General features: G+C 40.1%; 1 protein-coding gene across 3 annotated transcripts in view; it reads left to right on the forward strand.

Moving 5' to 3' along the window:
* The window catches only part of DCAF6 (DDB1 and CUL4 associated factor 6), a 289,468-nt gene that overhangs the window by 100,325 nt on the left and 170,560 nt on the right, over positions 1-18,583 (forward strand). For all 3 annotated transcript variants that reach the window (XM_088482419.1, XM_088482420.1, XM_088482421.1), the window contains exons 8-11: positions 142-347; positions 9,263-9,356; positions 11,131-11,250; positions 11,806-12,003. In XM_088482419.1, coding sequence (XP_088338545.1) covers positions 142-347; positions 9,263-9,356; positions 11,131-11,250; positions 11,806-12,003 — 618 coding nt within the window. The remainder of the gene's footprint in view (positions 1-141; positions 348-9,262; positions 9,357-11,130; positions 11,251-11,805; positions 12,004-18,583) is intronic.

The following is an 18,583-nucleotide window of genomic DNA, read 5'->3' on the forward strand; positions in this document are numbered from 1 at the left end:
TTGATATGGCGATTGGCCTTCCTATACATTTCTGAAAATTTTTTGGATTTATAGTTGCTTCTAAGTTTGTAACAAGACCTAAAACTTGTGTGTTTGAAGTTATGCATTTATTCTTAATTTGTTATGCAATGTTTATGACAGACAGTCGTGGAACTACAGGAATGTGTGCACGTTTCGTTCCCTCACACCTTACAAACAAGTCTTGTCGTGTAACTTCTTTGTGCTACAGTGAAGATGGGCAAGAAGTCCTTGTGAGCTACTCATCAGACTACATATATTTATTTGATCCAAAAGATGACCAAGGAAAAGAACTTAAGTTTCCTTCAGCAAATCAGAGGCGGCAAGAAGTAAGTGACTACCAAGTGTCTATTGAAAGGATTTTAGTCGGAAAGATGTTGAATTTTCTGAATTCTGTATTAGTCATATAAGTCTTCTTACTGTGGATTTATGGTTCACTCCAGTCCGAGACATATTTTATTTGCACAGATTACAGATTTGTCCTCACTTACTGGTTGCCCATACACTATATAGCGTGAGACGCCTAGCGTGACTGAGGCGCTCCAAGAGGAGTAGTGTACCGTGACTTTCCTTAAAATTTGCGTCTCAGTCGATTTTGCAGATGTAGCAAAAAGCCACTCAGTGTGCCAGAGACGCTCGTCTGCGACTTTAATGGCGCAGAATCAGTTTTACACATGTACAAAGTCACAAGTGAAGCACAACGAAACTCGTTGCGAGGAAAAGCCGCGGCTTCTCGTATTGGAGCCCTTTTTACACAGAATCTGATTCAGTCAGTCGCACACAGATGTACAAATGTCGCATATCAGCGTAAGCTAGCAATGTAGTTTTTGTCTTTCCCAGTTGTTTTATTTATGCAAATAAGATGCACATTTTCAGCGAGCCACACAGGACCTGGTGCGCCAACAGGGGATACTTGGTGCGACTGAAGCAACAGTAAGAAAAGACAAATATCTATAGAATGGTATTAAAAGATCATGTCCCTCATTGGGGAACTGAAGAAGTGTCAAAATAAATACTGAATAGTTGAATATTTATACAGTGCTTCACTTTTTCCACATTTTGTTATGTTACAGCGTTATTCCAACATGGAATAAATTAATTTTTGTCCTCAAAATTCTACACACAATACCCCATAATGACAACGTGTAAAAAAATTTTTTGCGATTTTTGCAAATTTTATCAAAAAAACAACAACTAAGAAATCACATGTACATAAGTATTCTCAACCTTTGCTCAACACTTTGTTGATGCACCTTTGGCAGCAATTACGGCCTCAAGTCTCTTTGAATATGATGCCACAAGCTTGGCACACCCATTCCTCTTTGCAGCACCTCTCAAGCTCTATCAGGTTGGATGGGAAACGTCGGTGCACAGCCATTTTCAGATCTCTCCAAAGATGTTCAATTGGATTCAAGTCTGGGCTCTGGCTGGGCCACTCAAGGACATTCACAGAGTTGTCCTGAAGCCACTCCTTTGATATCTTGGCTGTGTGCTTAGGGTCATTGTCCTGCTGAAAGATGAACCATTGCCCCAGTCTGAGGTGAAGAGCGCTCTGGAGCATGTTGTCGTCCAGGATGTCTCTGTACATTGCTGCATTCATCTTTCCCTCTATCCTGACTAGTCTCCCACTGCCACCACCATGCTTCACTGTAGGGATGGTATAGGCCTGGTGATGAGCGGTGCCTGGTTTCCTCCAAACATAACTCTTGGCTTTCATGCCAAAGAGTTAAATCTTTGTCTCATCAAGGTCTGAGAGTCCTTCAGGTGCATTTTGGCAAACTCCAGGTGGGCTACCATGTGCTTTTTACTAAGGAGTGGCTTCCGTCTGCCACTCTACCATGGTGGATTACTGCAGAGATGGTTGTCCTTCTGGAAGGTTCTCCTCTCTCCTCAGAGGAATGCTGTAACTCTTACAGAGTAACTATCGGGTTCTTGGTCACCTCCCTGACTAGGGCCCTTCTCCCCTGATCGCTCAGTTTAGACGGCCGGCCAACTCTAGGAAGAGTCCTGGCGGTTCCGAACTTCTTCCATTTACGGATGATGGAGGCCACTGTGCATATTGGGACCTTCAAAGCAGCAGAAATTTTTCTGTACCCTTCCCCAGATTTGTGCCTCGAGACAATCCTGTGGAAAAAGGATGCACCTGAGCTCAATTTTGAGCTTCATGGCAAAGGCCGTGAATAGTTATGTACATTTGATTTATTAGTGTTTTTTTTATTAAATTTGCAAAAATCTCAAAAAAACGTTTTTTACACGTTGTCATTATGGGGTATTGTGTGGAAAAAGTGAAGCGTTGTGAATACTTTCCGGATGCACTGTATATTCAATTGTTACTGGGGCTACACTGCAAGACCGGCAGATTGCAATTTTATTGTAGCATTTATATAAAGAGGTAAAAATCATAGCAAGGCATTTATAGACCTAAAGGCCTGACATAATTTGCAGCTGGGTCATTTTGTGTCAAGTGGACCAATTTTGAAAGTCATCCCCACTTGACCATCTCCGATTTAAATTACGTTTTGTTTGAAAGTTGGTGTATATGTAGAACTAACTTTGGTAAAGTTTCAGTTCACAGTATGCAATAGTACTGGAGTTTTGGCCCTGGTAGTGGAGGTAGGTGAAACAATCAGCAATGTTCAAGTAATTGCTGTGGCAGATCTATGAGAGCAAAAGTTGTGAAAGTGCACATGCTTATACAACTTTTGATGCTGATTTAAAAAATTGCTGACTCAAAGTACTTTTTTGACAGTATGAGGCCAAAGTAGGCCAAAAAATCCTTTGTGTCAATTTTTTTCTGGAATTCAACTGCCCGTATCTCCGAAGGAAAACATTATTTTAGTATGACATTAGTATAGCTAACTATCCTAGTGGACACCATCACAATCATAAAATAATCGACTTTAAAGTTACTTAGGCATATATTTACTAAAGTGAGAGTTTTTAGAAGTGGAGATGTTACCCATAGCAACCAATCAGAATCTAGCTATTATCTTCTAGAAGGAGCTAGTTAAATGCTAAGTAGAAACTGATTGGTTGCTATGGGCAACATCTCCACTTCTAGAAACTCTCACTTCAGTAAATATACCCCGATTATACATGGGTAGACAACTAAAGGATAATAAAAGAAGGTAGTTCTAAAGCAAACATTCACCACAGGGATCAGTGTAATCTGTACTTCTTAATCATCAAATCTGTTGGACACTGCTAAGCTGACGCTGGGTTAGGTGGGCTGGGTCAAAGAAGTAAGCAGTAGAGTAGGGGTGAGCAATAAGCTGCCCCCCAGCTGTTGTAGAACTATACATCCCAGCATGCCCTGCCACAGGTTTGCTATTTGGCCATCCTAAAACTACAAGGCATGCTGGAATTTGTAGTTCAGTCACAGCTGGAGGGCCGCTTATTCCCTACCCCTGCACACGAGAGAGATAGTAAATCTGATTGGCTCCATCCATCACTCCCCCAACACACACATTTAACCCCCCCCCCCCCCTGCTTTCCTAGTGCCTGTACAATAAAGTATTGTTTCCAGCTCGTTGGTGAACTTTATTTTATTTTTTTATTTGCCTTTTTGGTCACCAGCCTCAGCTCCTGTTCACAGGGCTCAGGAAGTCAGAGTGGGTCCCTGACTGTTGATGACCCGTGGCGTCTCCCCCACAGAGAAGATCTACTTCGAAAAGGGTCATGTCTTCATCCCAGTTTGTCTCAACTAACTTTGACAGCATAGCTCTTGAAACTAAGGCCCTCATTCAGAGCCGCTCGCTAGCGGCAGTACGCTCGTTCTGAGCGATGTTCGCACATCTGCGCATGCGTACGGTTTTTAGTACGCATGCGCGAACCAGTCAGTGCGGCCGAAAATCGTTTGTACGCTATATAGCGAGTGCCTGCTATATTGAGTGACAGAATGAGGCGTATGTGGGTGGTAACAGGGGAAGGTGCTTGAAAACGGGGGAGTGGAATTCGAACGCAGGCGTGCTTAAAGGTCAAAACGGGCGTTTTAAGGGAGTGCATAATTAATACAGCAGCGTCATTGACCACGTCACTTGTTTTTTTTTAACTCAGAACTGCTCGCAAAATAGCGGTTGAAAAAACCAACCACAAGAATAGCGAGCAGTTCATAAGCTGTACGATGTACTCGATTAATCTAATAAATAGCGGACATGACGTATGGTGCGTGCGGCCAAGGGGCGTTTTTATCAAATAAACGAGTGTATGTTTTGCTCGCTCGTTCAGACTTAGAGGTGTGAACAGACTGCAATGTGCGAACGGATCATTTGAATAGCCACCCCTTGTTTTTGAACGAACGACCGCAAATAGCGAACGGCTCAGAATGAGGGCCTAAGATCTTGAGAGCACTAGGATTTTCAAGACCAGTGGTTTCTACTATGCTTCCGGCCAGGAAGCCAGTTAGGTCCAAGATTTATCACCGGGCCTGGTGCCTATACATTTCCTGGTGTAAACGCGGTCACGTCAATGTCTTTTGTTTCTCTTGTGTTTTGTCCTTTTGCAAGAGGGACTGTCAAATGGTCTTCGTCTGTCTACTTTAAAGGGGCATATATCCGCCCTTTTCTGTGTTTTGTCAGAAGCATTTAGCGGTTATTCCAGAGGTGCAAACTTTTTCTGCTGGGGGTATTGTGCATCGACCCACCTTACATTCTTCCTCTCCCTTTAAATTTGGCCCCGGACCTCTTCAAAAACCACCTTTTGAACCTCTGGAATCGATAGAGTTGCGCTACCTTAGCCTGAAGATTGTTTTCCTTCTAGCCATCACTTCGGCTAGAAGGGTAACGTAAATGGCAGCTCTGTCTTGAACACCTCCCTTAATTCTTTTTCACTGTTGGATGCTCCTCGTCATGCATATCTGTCCTCTGATGTGATGGTTCCTACTCCATCCCGCACCCATTCGATGTGAGTGGTCTGGGCCCCTTGAGTAGTTCGCCATGGTGATTTGGTGGAACAGTTGTGCAGGGCAGCAACTTGGTCTGTGCATACAATCACCAAGTTTGACCATTTTCATGCTTTTGGTTATGCCAAGGCTATATCGAGGCTGGTTTCGGCCGCCATGTGTTGTGTGCGACCTCGCCGGTTGAGGCCCCCCGTTTAGACTTGCTTTGGGAAATCCCAGCATTAGCTTAGCAGTGTCCCCCAGATCTGATGATTAATTGGATTGTTATGTATTCACCGTAAAAACCTTTCCATGTCATCCATGTGGGGGACACTGCGATCCATCCCTTTCTAGTCTTTTGCTGTTTCTGTTAGGTTTATGGTAATTAGAATGGTGTAATTTGCTTCTCCAAGCAGCTTTGTTAGAGAACTGAGGCTTCAGGGAAGCGGGAAAAGATAAGTGGGGTGGCGGAGCCTGTCAGAGTTAACTCTCTGGTGCCTATTCCTGTGGCCTAGCCCACCTAACCCATCATCAACTTAGCAGTGTTCCCCAGATGGATGACAAGGAAAGGATTTTACAATGAGTATATAATAAAAAATATATATTTTTTTTATTATTATTTATATTAATGACCTTGTAAGTTCCCTAAATTTTAAGATCTGGTCAAGCACAGTTCAAGAAAGTTCCCAAACCTGCGATTGCAATGCACTTCACTTGAACAAACCTAGAATAATCTAAATATACTGATGGCAAAAAGAATACCTTGGTTTGTTGCATTGATTCTAACTTTTCTGACCCCAAGTGCTCCTAACAGCTAAGCTATAGATCGTCACCAACAGGTGTAGTCCTATTTAATTTTTTGGAATCGCCACCATTGTTGGTAAAGCTGTTGGTTAAATACCCCCTGCTGTTTAACTGTAGTTTAAACAGCTCATAGGGGGAGATGTATGAAGGGGTGACTAACGGCCGTTAACTACCTGAACCTGCTTCACCTATTTTGTGGAGTGAAGCACTTATCTCCTTCTTTGCCTGAAGAGGCCTAGCTGGTGATTTGCTCATTCACTTTTTTGGCTTCTGACTGGCGCTTGCAGTGAGCCTGCGCATGCGCCAGTCAGAAACTCTCAGTGGCACCCAAGACTAATAGAAAAAACATTTTTATGCACAAACCCAGGCTGTCAGTGCTGTGTGGTGCGACAAAGACAGCTGCAGCTGTCAAAATCGATAGCTGCAGTTGTCAGAACGGTTAGTGCCCTGACAGTTTATTCATTGCATCCCCACTTTGGCACCCTATCAAGGGATAGCGGCGCATAGCGCCCCTTTCATTCGGTTTGCTTTTCTGCATTTCTACATAGAGGGAAGCGGTAACTGTAGAAGTGATGTGTGGTGAGGTCAATGGCTGGGGAGGCACACCAGGAGATGAGTCTGAGTGCTGGGAGTCTGTCTCACGTCCTACTCACTGTAACTCTCCCCTCAATACACTAAGCTTCAGTGTCCATTTGTTCTGCTACCTCTATCCCTGTGTCTTTTCTTGCTGCTGATTACTGAGTTACGATCTCTAAACACTGCAGTGCACTTCCTGGTCACATGACCCATCCAAGGTGTCCATCAGTTCTCAAGGCACACCCCCAAAGCCTCTATTAGCTCTCTTTCTGTGCACCTTACTGCCCGTGATGTGTCCCCGCCCCCAGCTCTGCAAGCAGTGTCTGACTATACAGAAGCGAGGCTGAGCTGTTGCTGCCTTATCTCTCGTCTCCCTACAGTCCCAGGGAGCTCCACAAAGCTGGTCAGTGTTAACTATAAAAATGATTACAATTAACAAAGATGTTTAGAAGTTATCAATATCTTCTTTGTATTGTTCTAAACATTTTATATCAAATCTCTGGAGTACGACAGGGGAGGATCTGCCTCCCCTTCCTCCCCTGTCTGCACATCCCTGAAGTGCAGTTCTTAACAAGCGCAATTACCATTGTCCCCCCTATCTCCCCTTCATACATCTCACCCATTATCCTTTAAGACCACATCCACCATCATGGTGGCTTTCTCCTGGACTTCAGTGGCTTCTTGTTGAGCTTTAACAACTTTACTGAATGGCCTTCATCAATTCTTCCATTACTAAGCACTTTAAAATATAGATGTCTGTTAATTGCACATAGGTACTTCACCCTTTTCACTACTTGTGCCTGTTGCAAATCACCATATGCAAGTGGGACTTTGTTACTGAGATAAAGACCAAGGCACACCTTTTCAGTACGGTCAAGAAATAGAGACCCAGCAGTATATTGTTAAAACAGGCTGTGTCTTCTGTCTTACGACACACTGATCACAGGAGTTGTAGACTGTGCCAGGTCCTTTTTTGGGAGCAAATGATCATGACAAAGTTATGCAGCCACGGACAGCAGGAGCCTTTCAACCGGGCTTCTCAGGACTAGTTTATGGATATGGGGAAATAGTTCCGGCACTGTCTTTAGTCTGTGTAATGGATTACTCGGATTAATTCTTCCAATTATGTTCTCAAATTTCCTGAAATATGTGAATGAAAAAAGTGCAATAATCGCATTTAACATACTAGTACCTTGGTTCACAAGAGATTACATACAAACTCACCCTTTTTAAAAAGAATAGTAGACGTTGGACAAACTATCACCGTTGTCCTACAGTGGTTGCGTAAGCAATGCTGAAGTCATCTGGTCTGCCGTTGGTTTTTCTTAAGCCACTGGAGTTCCTAGGGAAGAAAAATAAAGTGCCAGCATAGTGCAGATCAGTGTATACGATGATACTGTGCTGTATATAGTATGCTCACCTTCAGTAGGATGGTCGAATCCTTTGGACATTCATTTAAAAAACTGATGTCTGTCGGTATTATGAATAATGGGATCCAATAGACCAAAGATCCAATGCCAATAAGTTAAATTGAATAAAACTGATTTGAATCATATATGGCAATATACAAAGAAAATCTTAAATACAAGTAAATAAAATAACGGATAAAAACAAAGTAAAGAATCTTATAAAGATAAATAGGTAGGAGATACCAGTAAGGGATTGTAGCAACGCGTTTCACAGAGCCTACGTCTGTTTCCTCAACAATGCTAATTAAACAGAAGGCAAATCTAATTTTACCATTACATCTAGATGCAAAATTTTACAAAAAACATAAATAATCGACCACCACTTAAGGGGTTTCTACCGGAAAAAAAAGTTATCCTCTCTGGCAGAATTTATCAAAACAGCATGTTTCAAATATGTTACTAGTAATTCTCTCCTTTCAGAGCTACTACACGGCCACTGCTCCTCAGCTAATTTACACTGAGCAGCATCTGCAGACATCTCTTCTCTCTTAGCTTGTCTCTATAGTCAGCTTTGTTGGGCAGTCTCCTCACTGCAGCATCCAAGCAGATATTGTGTCATGCACAATAGTCAGCTTAGGTCATCTAACCTCTTCCTCCATAGTTATAACAGCATGCGAAACACATTAATGGTCTAGGATACATCCATGGTTTGGAATGGGGCGAGGATGGGATTTCTGTCTAGGCTGGCACTATAAATGAATCGACAACAAGACTAAAAAGCCACGGTTACATCTTTTGGCAGTTGCCTGTTTGCGACTTTATGAAAAGCTAATACAAAGTCCTTTTCTGGTGCACATCTGTACGTATGACTGTGCAAGGACTGAGACGCCCACTTTCAGTGTTCGTAGATGCTGTATTACCGCCGGATATTACACTATCTGTTGCACCATCGAAACTTGCACCAGCTCTATGGCAGGTGCAGTATGCCCTACAAAGTGAATGATGAGCGTATGAGTAAGCAAACACTTCAGTGACATGCTCGCGAAACTCCCATAACACACACATAAGATGTATCATCTCTGTGCATGTCTTACAAGACATCCAGTAGACTCTGTAGCACATGCGCTGTAAGAGATTTTAGGTTTTTCTGCGCACGTGCACTAGCAAAACTTTGCTCAACTCCTGAACATTGACATTGCGAGCGGCTCTGAATCATTCACGATGTCTTCATATGGTCCAGAACACCTTTGCATGTTCTTTCATCTCTAAAATAATTTCTGTAAAACCTACACAGTGTGGCAAATCTCTTGCTATATGCTATTTATAGTGGCCTAATTATAAAGATTGTATGTGATATCATTTGGTGAGGGCTACCGAAAGGACTAAAAACATGGGAGAGTGCAGGCAAAGACGTTACAATCGATTTCCCCCCCCCCCCCTCTGAGTTTTCTCAGTCTGGAATAACACAAAACTATTACACATTTATAAGCCTAATTAAGCAAGTAAAATGTTTCAGGTACTTTATTGCAGTAATATATTAAATAAATTGATTTCATATTTGTTTTTATTCATTAAGGTACGAGAACCGCCCCTTAAACGCCTCAGGTTACGAGGAGATTGGTCAGATACAGGACCAAGATCAAGACCTGAAAGTGAACGAGAAAGAGACGGTATAGAATAATTTGGAATGTATCATTTTGTTTTATTTGCTTGTGTTTAATAATAATTTCTATGTTGTGATGACCTTTTTAGAAACGCATTTCCCTATTATCTTTCAAGGATTTCATTGATTTCTGATTCTTTAGATTTTCTTATTACAATTGCAATAGCCATCAGTACAGTGAAGGTGCAACCAAATTTCAGTTATCAGTAATCCACTATTTTCATAGGTTATTAACTGTTAACTGCGATAACATCAGTGGTTACAAAACAGGTGAACACATTTGATCATAGCAATTATATGTCGGCAACCAATAATAACTTCTTGGTAATAATGTGGGAGACTTGAGGGGAATTTGGGAGAGGAAGAGTAGGGAATGTGGGCCACGGCTGCGAGCCCAGCTACAATAAAGCTACGTAGATGTTTTCTGGTCTGCCATTGGTTCTTATACCACAGGAGGTCCAAGGGAAAGAAAATAATTTTTTTTTGTGTTTTCCAAGCGCTGCTGATTACCATGGATAGCGTGAGGGAAGAAAGATCTCTCTATTTGGACAGTAATCGTTTGGCCACAATACAAATTTATTTTATTAGTTTGTTAGTGTTATTTAGTATATTGTGGCTCAGAAAGAGAACACTTCATAAGAATCACAGATTTTGATACCCATTAAAGAGCTAAACTTTAAATCAGAAAGAATGTATTATATATGTGTAGATGTTCTATACATCACATGTGTAAATGTGCCAAGTGTCCTCAGTTCCTCTATCAGAGATTATAGGTCAACGTGTAATTAGATGGTGATCATATACCTCTGATAATGTGCTTTATATACAATATCTCTAATGTGGAAGTCTTCTGAGTCCAGAACCATACCCATTCCATGTAAATTTGCTTATATTGCTTTGTTTTTGGTTATGGTGCAATAGGCTGCATTGTTGGTGTTAATAGCATAGCTGCCTTGAAGGTATATGGGTATAAGGTATATAAGATATGGGTGTGCATCTGATATTACAAGGACACGAGTGTTATATGCAATTATTGCCTGTACTAGTTCCAGTGGTTGTAGTTGGGAAGTGAGATCAGCAGTGTTCTGTTATAATGACTGAAGCCTGTAGCTCACTCTAGTAATGCAAGTATTTTAAGCACTTAGTATCTGCAATGATACTAATTTGTAGAATAAACATAAAGTTTTTAGTGCATATTTTGATTAAACTCTGAAAGCCCATCTACTATAACAAAGTGACCTCTTTCAGATGGGGAATCCTCGATGATAATAATCAATATTGGCGAGTCGTGGATTTTTAACATGCTGTTTACCTCGATCCGCCGATTGATCACCAATCATAGATCTCTGCGGATTGGTGTTTTTGATCAGTGTCGGGGAATCGTGGCGCTGATGTTTGGTCCGCATAATTTCTAAATACATTACATGGTGCAACACTACTGTTACTGAAAGTACAGTAAATACGCTGTCCAAGGATGCAGTTGCACACTGTAAGCACTAAGATCATGTTTAAAGTAGGGATGTGCAGGCTCGGTTCTACTCGGTTCCGTTCGGTTTTTTTTCCCGAATCTTATTGGGTTTCAGCTGTCACGAGTTTTGGATAGCCAATAAGATTCGGTAAAAAAAACCGAATGGAACCGAGTAGAACCAAGCCTGCACATCCCTAGTTTAAAGTATATTTTATAGACTCATTTCCAGAATAAACATGAGGCTCTGGATGCCGGTCTACCATGCAAGGTGACCTTATACTGATCAAGATTAACTATTGCTTAATTGTTCTAGGCGATCCAGTCACCAATGCATCATTGATGCAGAGAATGTCAGATATGCTTTCGAGATGGTTTGAAGAAGCAAGTGAAGTTGCACAAAGCAGTAGAAGAAGAGGAGCAACTCAGAACAGAGGTGCATTATTTTTTGTTTGTCAGATGGGGTGAGGTGGGCAGCTGAAGTCAACGTCTGTTGCTCTTTTCTGTTATCCAATCCTTGCTGCTTGACTCTTCATCATTCTGAAATCTTAGTAGATGGGTTTCTCACTATCTGATATATAATCAAAGCTGAGATGAAACTATAGCACTAATTTGTATATTTTTTTCTCCCCTTTGCCTTTATTTTTTTCGTATGAATAAAGGAATAATATGATTGCTTTTGTATACTAGTTCTGACATTTTGTAAATAGGTCACTAATTCGTAAATATATTATTTAGCAAGCAAACACCTAACCCCAGAAGCCTATTAATGATTCCTAAATTCAGTAAGGAGTCTTGAACTTGCCTTCTACAAATGGGATTCCAAATTCTGCAACAACCTAACTTGTGGCTCTATAAGCATGCTGGTAATTGTAATATTTTTGATTGTATTTTGGTCAACTATATATGATGCATGTAGGACAATGAAAGGTGACTCCTTTCCTGGTAAAATACTATAAAACTAATATTTAGAATTTTATTTATAATACAGTGGGATTACAGTCAAGCACTTCACCTCTAGCTACTGCAAACCACACAGAATCACAGGCACCTGAGGTTACAGCTCCATCTGATCAGGAATTATGTCCACCTGCTTCTCAGGGCGGAGAAAGTCGGCCATCTGCGTCTCCTGCCGAGGCTGCACATGTACAATCTTCAGCTTCATTAGAGAAAGCCAGTTGCCCTTCTGGTAAGATAATTTGATATTTTGAAGTCCATCATATAAAGATCTTCAGTGTACAGATGTGTCCTCATACATTTAGCCTCAATACGCCACGCAGCACGGCTTGCATGGCGTGAGTGAGCTGCCAGTTCCCGTGCTACTCTGGGGTGTGGTATAAAATATAGACAGTTAAAAGATCGAAATTGTCTAGACAGACATCAGATATCAGACAGGCAATAGGTCGACAGGGACAAAAGGTCAACACACTAAAGATAGCCATGGAAGAAGGTCGACATGAAAACTGTCTACACATTTTATTGTTTTCTAACTCTAACCCTTCCCTTGTTGTTTAACCCTAACTTTCCCTCCGATGCATAACCCTAAACGTCAGGGTAGATGCCTGACCCTAACTGTCCCTTCTAGTGCCTAACCCTAACTGTTGGGGTAAGTGCTCAATCCTAAACCTAACCCTAAAAAAAAAAGTGTAGATCATATGAGTGTTGACCATTTGACTGTCGACCTTTTGACCATGTTGACTATTTGTACCTGTCGACCTTCTTCCATGTCAACCTTTAGTGTGTCGACCTATTGCCTGTCTAACATCTGGTGTCTATCTAGACATTTTCGATCCTTTAACTTTCTATCTATAATCCGGATCCCCCTACTCTGCTAGCGTTGGGCGTCTTTTTTTTAGCGGGAAATGCGTCTGTCACTAAGCAAAGTTACTAGGTAAAACACGAGCAGACTCTGCTGATTAATTTGATATGTGACACTTGTATACCTGTGTGCACCTGAGTTTGTATATGAACCACAACAGTACTTTGAATGAAAAAAGCTGCGGCTGCTCCATTGTAGCATTTTGTATACACATTCAGATATTCTCAGATATACAAGTGTCGCATATCAAATTAATCAGCACAGTCTGCTTATGCGTTCTAGTCGCATCGCAACTTAGATGCATTTTTGGCAAAAAAGATGCCCAACGCTAGCAATAGAGGCTTTTTAGCACAGCTGAGATGTACAGTACTGTGCAAAAGTTTTAGGCAGGTGTGGATGCTTTCAAAGATAGGAGTCTTAATAGTTTATTTTTATCAATTAACAAAATGCAAACTGAATGAACAGAAGAGAAAGCTAAACAAATCAATATTTGGTGTGACCACCCTTTGCCTTCAAAACAGCATCAAGTCTTCTAGGTACACTTGCACACAGTTTTTGAAAAAACTCGTCGGGGAGGTTGTTCCAAATATCTTGGAGAAATAACTACAGATGTTCTGTGGATGTAGGCTTGCTCATATCCTTCTCTCTCTTCATGTAATCCAAGACAGACTCGATGATGTTGAGATCAGGACTCTGTGGGGTCATATCATCACTTCCAGGAATCCTTGCTCTTCTTTATGCTTATGACTGTTCTTAATGACATTGGCTGTATGTTTGGGGTCATTGTCCTGCTGCAGAATAAATTTGGACACAATCAGACGCCTCTCTGATGGTAGTGCATGATGGATAAGTACCGAACTTGCAAGGAACCTCTACCATGCTTCACTGTTGCCTGCTGGCACTCATTATTGTACTGCTCTCCAGCCATTCGGCAGACAAACTGCCTTCTATTACAGTCAGTAAGTAACCTTTTATTTAGGCGCTTACAATTCAAATTATATTACTGGTAGCAGCAGCCAACTAGTGAGTTGTGCAGACTCACTATGGTTTCATAAAAAGAGAAAAAAAGAACTAAAAAACAGAAATTTGGTTGTGCTTATCAATCCTTGTAATGGCAGAAAATAACCTCAGAACGCCATGAATATATTAAAGATACTTTATATCAGACAAATAAATACAACACTATGACATATATATAGAATTAACAATGAAATGAACAATGTAGAACAGAATAATTGACAACACCTATGTGGTCAAAGCTATTAATATGTATCGACACAGATATTAAAAAATATAGGTAAAAATCCACTTGATATACTAGATCCTGGAATGGAAAAATCCCACAAGCATTGTAGCAATCCTTGCTGTATTTAATCCTTAAGGATATTTAGCTGGCAAAATATTGAACTGGCAATAATATCAAAGTCTCTGTGAATATACCTGTTCATTAAGTGTTTGTGTGCTTATATAGCACCTGCTGTGCAGCCATCTCTTATCTCCAAATATTTAACAGGGATTTTTTTATAATAAAAACACTCTGCTGGCTGTGCTTCTTATAGTTATCCCAAAGATGAGTTGTTCTAACTGAATGGATACTCAGTCTCTCGACACATATTAATAGCTTTGACCACATAGGTGTTGTCAATTATTCTGTTCTACATTGTTAATTTCATTGTTAATTCTATATATATATGTCATGGTGTTTTATTTATTTGTCTGATATAAAGCATCTTTAATATATTCATGGTGTTCTGAGGTTATTCTATTACAGTCAGGTAATTACACTTTTGACTCATCAGTCCAGAGCACCTGCTGCCATTTTTCGTGTATAGTCGATTGGCCTTATTTCCACGTCGAGGTATGGCTTTTTTGCCACATTTCTTCCATGAAGACCACTTCTGGCCAGACATCTCCGAACAGTAGATGAGTGTACCTGGATCCCATTGGTTTCTGCCAGTTCTGAGCTGAAGGCACTGCTGTACATCTTCTGATTTCAAAGGGAAAAGGGAGCAAGCAACGATGTGCCTTTCATCTGATGCTAAGTTTCCTTGGCCGACCACTGCATCTATGGTCCTCAATGGTATCTGTTTCTTTGTGCTTCTTCAAAAGAGCTTGAACAGCACATCTTGAAACCCCAGTCTGCTTTGAAATCTTTGATTGGGAGAGACCTTGCTGATGCAGTATAACTATATAACTACCTTGTATATTGGTGCTGTGCTCACTCTTGCCATGGTGTTTGACCTGTGACACGAAATTGTCTTTCACAACCTCACCTTTTGTAGCAGAGTTTAGTTGTTCCTCACCCAGTTTTACTCCTCCTACACAGGTGTTTCTGTTTCAGATAATGTCTGTGTTTCAACCTACTGTACATATGAAAATGATGCTTATTATCACCTGTTTTCTACATAATCACTGACTTTGTGCAAGTGTACCTAGAAGAATTGATGCTATTTTGAAGGCATGGTTTGGTCACACCAAATATTGATTTGATTTAGATTTCTCTTCTGTTCATTTTCTTTGCATTTTGTTAATTGATAAAAATAAACTATTAGCACTTCTATCTTTGAAAGTTTTCTTACTTTGCAGCATTTTTTCCACACCTGCCTAAAACCTTTGCACAATATTGTATAAGGACACATCTGTAATTTTTAACTGGGAAAAGAAACAAAATCATGTATTTTGTAATATTCAAGTAGGTGGGAGGGATTTTTTTAATGCTTCGTTTTATTTGGTTGTATTGCATAATGTAAGGTTGATAATTTTTGCAAGCATTATATGTCTTAGCTATTATTTATTTGAAAGAGTGCTCATACATAGTTTTCTCTAACTGTAGTTTTTCCCTGAATCATAAGAACTTAGCCCTCTAAGTAAGGGTGAAAATCTTTATTGTTGTCCTTTATTCATAAGTTGCGACCAGGGGGCATATTCAATTAGGCGCGAAAAGTCCCGTACTTTTTGCATGCCGGACTTTTCCAAAGACAACGCTGGTTTTCCATACGAAAAAGTATTGCGCTTATCCCCGTATTCAATTTGATATTGGCAAAAACGGGACCCGGCGAAACGCAAACAGGCAAAAAGTGTTTTCAGATTTGGGGAAATCAGTCTGACACCCCACCCCAAAAGATGCACCGACATTGGGGATCACTATAGATACCCCCGAATAGCCTTACTGAAGGTATTTGGGGTACGTAAATGCTCTAGCGTCTTTGCAGAAGTGGTGAAGAACAGCATTTAGGAGGTTTTCTTGCAGAAAATAAATGGTCCCAGCAAATTTGGGGTACATGAAAATGTGTGCTAGCATATTTTGAGGTTGCTAAAGTAAAGTTTGAAAAAACTTAAAAAATCCACCTGCCGCAAGCACCTGCAATCTTAAAAACACATGGGGCATACTTGGGGACCCTCCTGGAGTCTATTTCGCTAGTTTTAAGTTTATCCCCAACTTTGTTTTATTTTGCCCCCAAAATGAAAGTACTTTTTTGGGTGTTCTTAAGCTTTTGGTTTTTTTTTTTTCTTTTTTGACACAGTTTACCTTTTGCGGGGCTGTCCTGAGGGTGCAGGGTGGTTTCCGCAAGTTTGCACCCCAAAACCCCAATTCTGCACTTTTTTTCGACAGCTTTCATAGGCAAATCTTTTTTTTCGCCTATTCCAATGCATTGACTTTCAGCAACTGGGAAAAGTCTTTGGAATTGAATACAGGCATAAGTTTTGGCCTGGCGAAATGACATCACTGGCAATACTTTTCCGCAGAAACTGACTTTTCACACCTATTTGAATATGTCCCTAAGTGTCCACAGCACCATAAAAGGGGTAAAAAACATTGCAAGTAAACACGCATAAGTACAATACACAGCAGCTAACAGTATTGCTGCTACTGTACATACATCACTGTAACTTCAAAATCTGTGTGAGACAAATAACAGGGGCAAGAGGAGGGCAACTCGCTGTAGGCTGAAGGAGCATATAGTAGTGAGTCACAAGGATGAGCAGTGTGATAGTGATCTATGATTTTGTAACCAATTTGTGGGCAAGCAACCAATGCCAAAGTTTCTCAAGGGGAGTAGGAGGCAAGAGAGCAAAGCATCATTGACATGGATAGTGGTCGGGGGAGAACTAGAGGGAAGAGATTCCTTCCTGTGAGAGCTTATATACTAAAGGTGCATATACACACACAACGATGTTAGTAATGATCGATTTTCGTTGAACGATTTTCTTTCAGTGTTTCCCTTGAAAAAGTGAAGAGAATCGTTTTACAAAGTAGTTGGTTTTACTTTACATAATAAATGATTTTCAGTGTGTTGAAGGAAAAATATTGTAAATCATTCAGTTGGCCAGTCTGACTGAACTACAGTCGACAAATGTGAACACGCATGAACGATAATCGTTCATCGTTTATCGTTTTACACTGAACGATTTTTTGAACGATAATGACTTTGTTATGGTTAAATCGTTGTGTGTGTACGCACCTTTAGGGATGATTTGTTTTTCTTCATCAGGATTTTCACTCAGTGCTTGTTGTTTTTTAAATTGCTAACATATAAAGTACCTAATCTGGTTTACAAACTAATTATTACATGCTGAATTGCTGTACTCTTTAAAAAAGAGAGAACATTATTGTTTGCATTAATGCAACTTGATTTGGTGCAGAATGATTTTAAAATGAGGAAAAAAAATACTGAAAAACAAGCCAAATATGCACAATTTGACATACTTGCTCACCTCTACTGAAGTTTTTTTTTCTTTTTTTTTTTAAATGTTCAGTTTTTGGCACTAGAATGAAATACTTTAAAATATTTGTAGTGTGACACACTTGTATATAGGGGTCAGTCAATACAAATATACAGATGTAAGACATTGAAAGTAGAGTTCATTTGGTGCAAATAAGTGATAATGACAAAGCCATTGGTATTGAAGAATAATGATTAGGTTGAGGTTTTAGATATGTCTGTTAATACAGTCTTGGGAGCCCATACATTATGCGGACACCCAGTATGTGTAGCCGTGTCCTAGATGCAGTATACACATGTGTATTTCTCAGATCACTCTAGTTGAAGCCAACAAGCAAAGGAAATGCTCAAACCAACTGTATATCGCTACTTGCAAAGTCTGTTCTATCCATTCCCCACTGCATACAGTAGATAGTTTGATAGGTGATACATACATACATTACTAGATCTCGCAGCTAGTGCCGCCTCCTTTCTTACTAGTAAGAAGCTGGCTACAAAACACAATTATTTTTATCGATAAAATCGTATTTGTTACATTAGCATTAATTTTCAGTTATTGTCTAGTACTAACCTACAAAGTAAGAGCAGTGAGACATACACAGATGCATTCTTACAGTACTTCCAATTATTATGTCAGTACTTCCAATTATTATGTGCTTGGCAAGTGTGATAAAACTTACACCACAGTGTCTTTCCATTTATTAGTCCTCTCTCAAGGTCTTTGGCTAAGATGGGTTTTGAACAGTGTGAATGTAGAATTCATGTTTATAACCATATAGTCACAATATTCTTGTATGGATTCATTTGTTTTTTGCCAGTTAAAACTCAAAGTTCATAGCTCACATTGGAAAACACAGTTTGAATTGTCATTATATATATATATATATATATATATATATATATATATATATATATATATATATATATGTGTGTATATATTATTATATATTTATATTAAATAACTATAAAATGTAAATAATATCACATATAGCAGCAGTAATCGCAAATATGCGCTATAGTGTGTATTTTACCCTAAATTGAGGACTGGGGACTCACTTTTACAAAGTGTGTGGGTCCCTTTGGACGCGTTCTTCTGCAGCCAATCCTGTGGCTTTTGTCTCCCTGCCGGGTCCCAATCCTGTGGCGCCTCTGATGTCTCCTGGGTTCTGCAAAGAGAACTATAAGATTCTGGGGAAGAGCCAACCTCCTGTTGGTGCCTTCACTTC

Source organism: Taudactylus pleione, unplaced genomic scaffold (genome assembly GCF_031769625.1).
Source record: "Taudactylus pleione unplaced genomic scaffold, aTauple2 ptg000288l, whole genome shotgun sequence".
Lineage (NCBI taxonomy): Eukaryota > Metazoa > Chordata > Amphibia > Anura > Myobatrachidae > Taudactylus > Taudactylus pleione.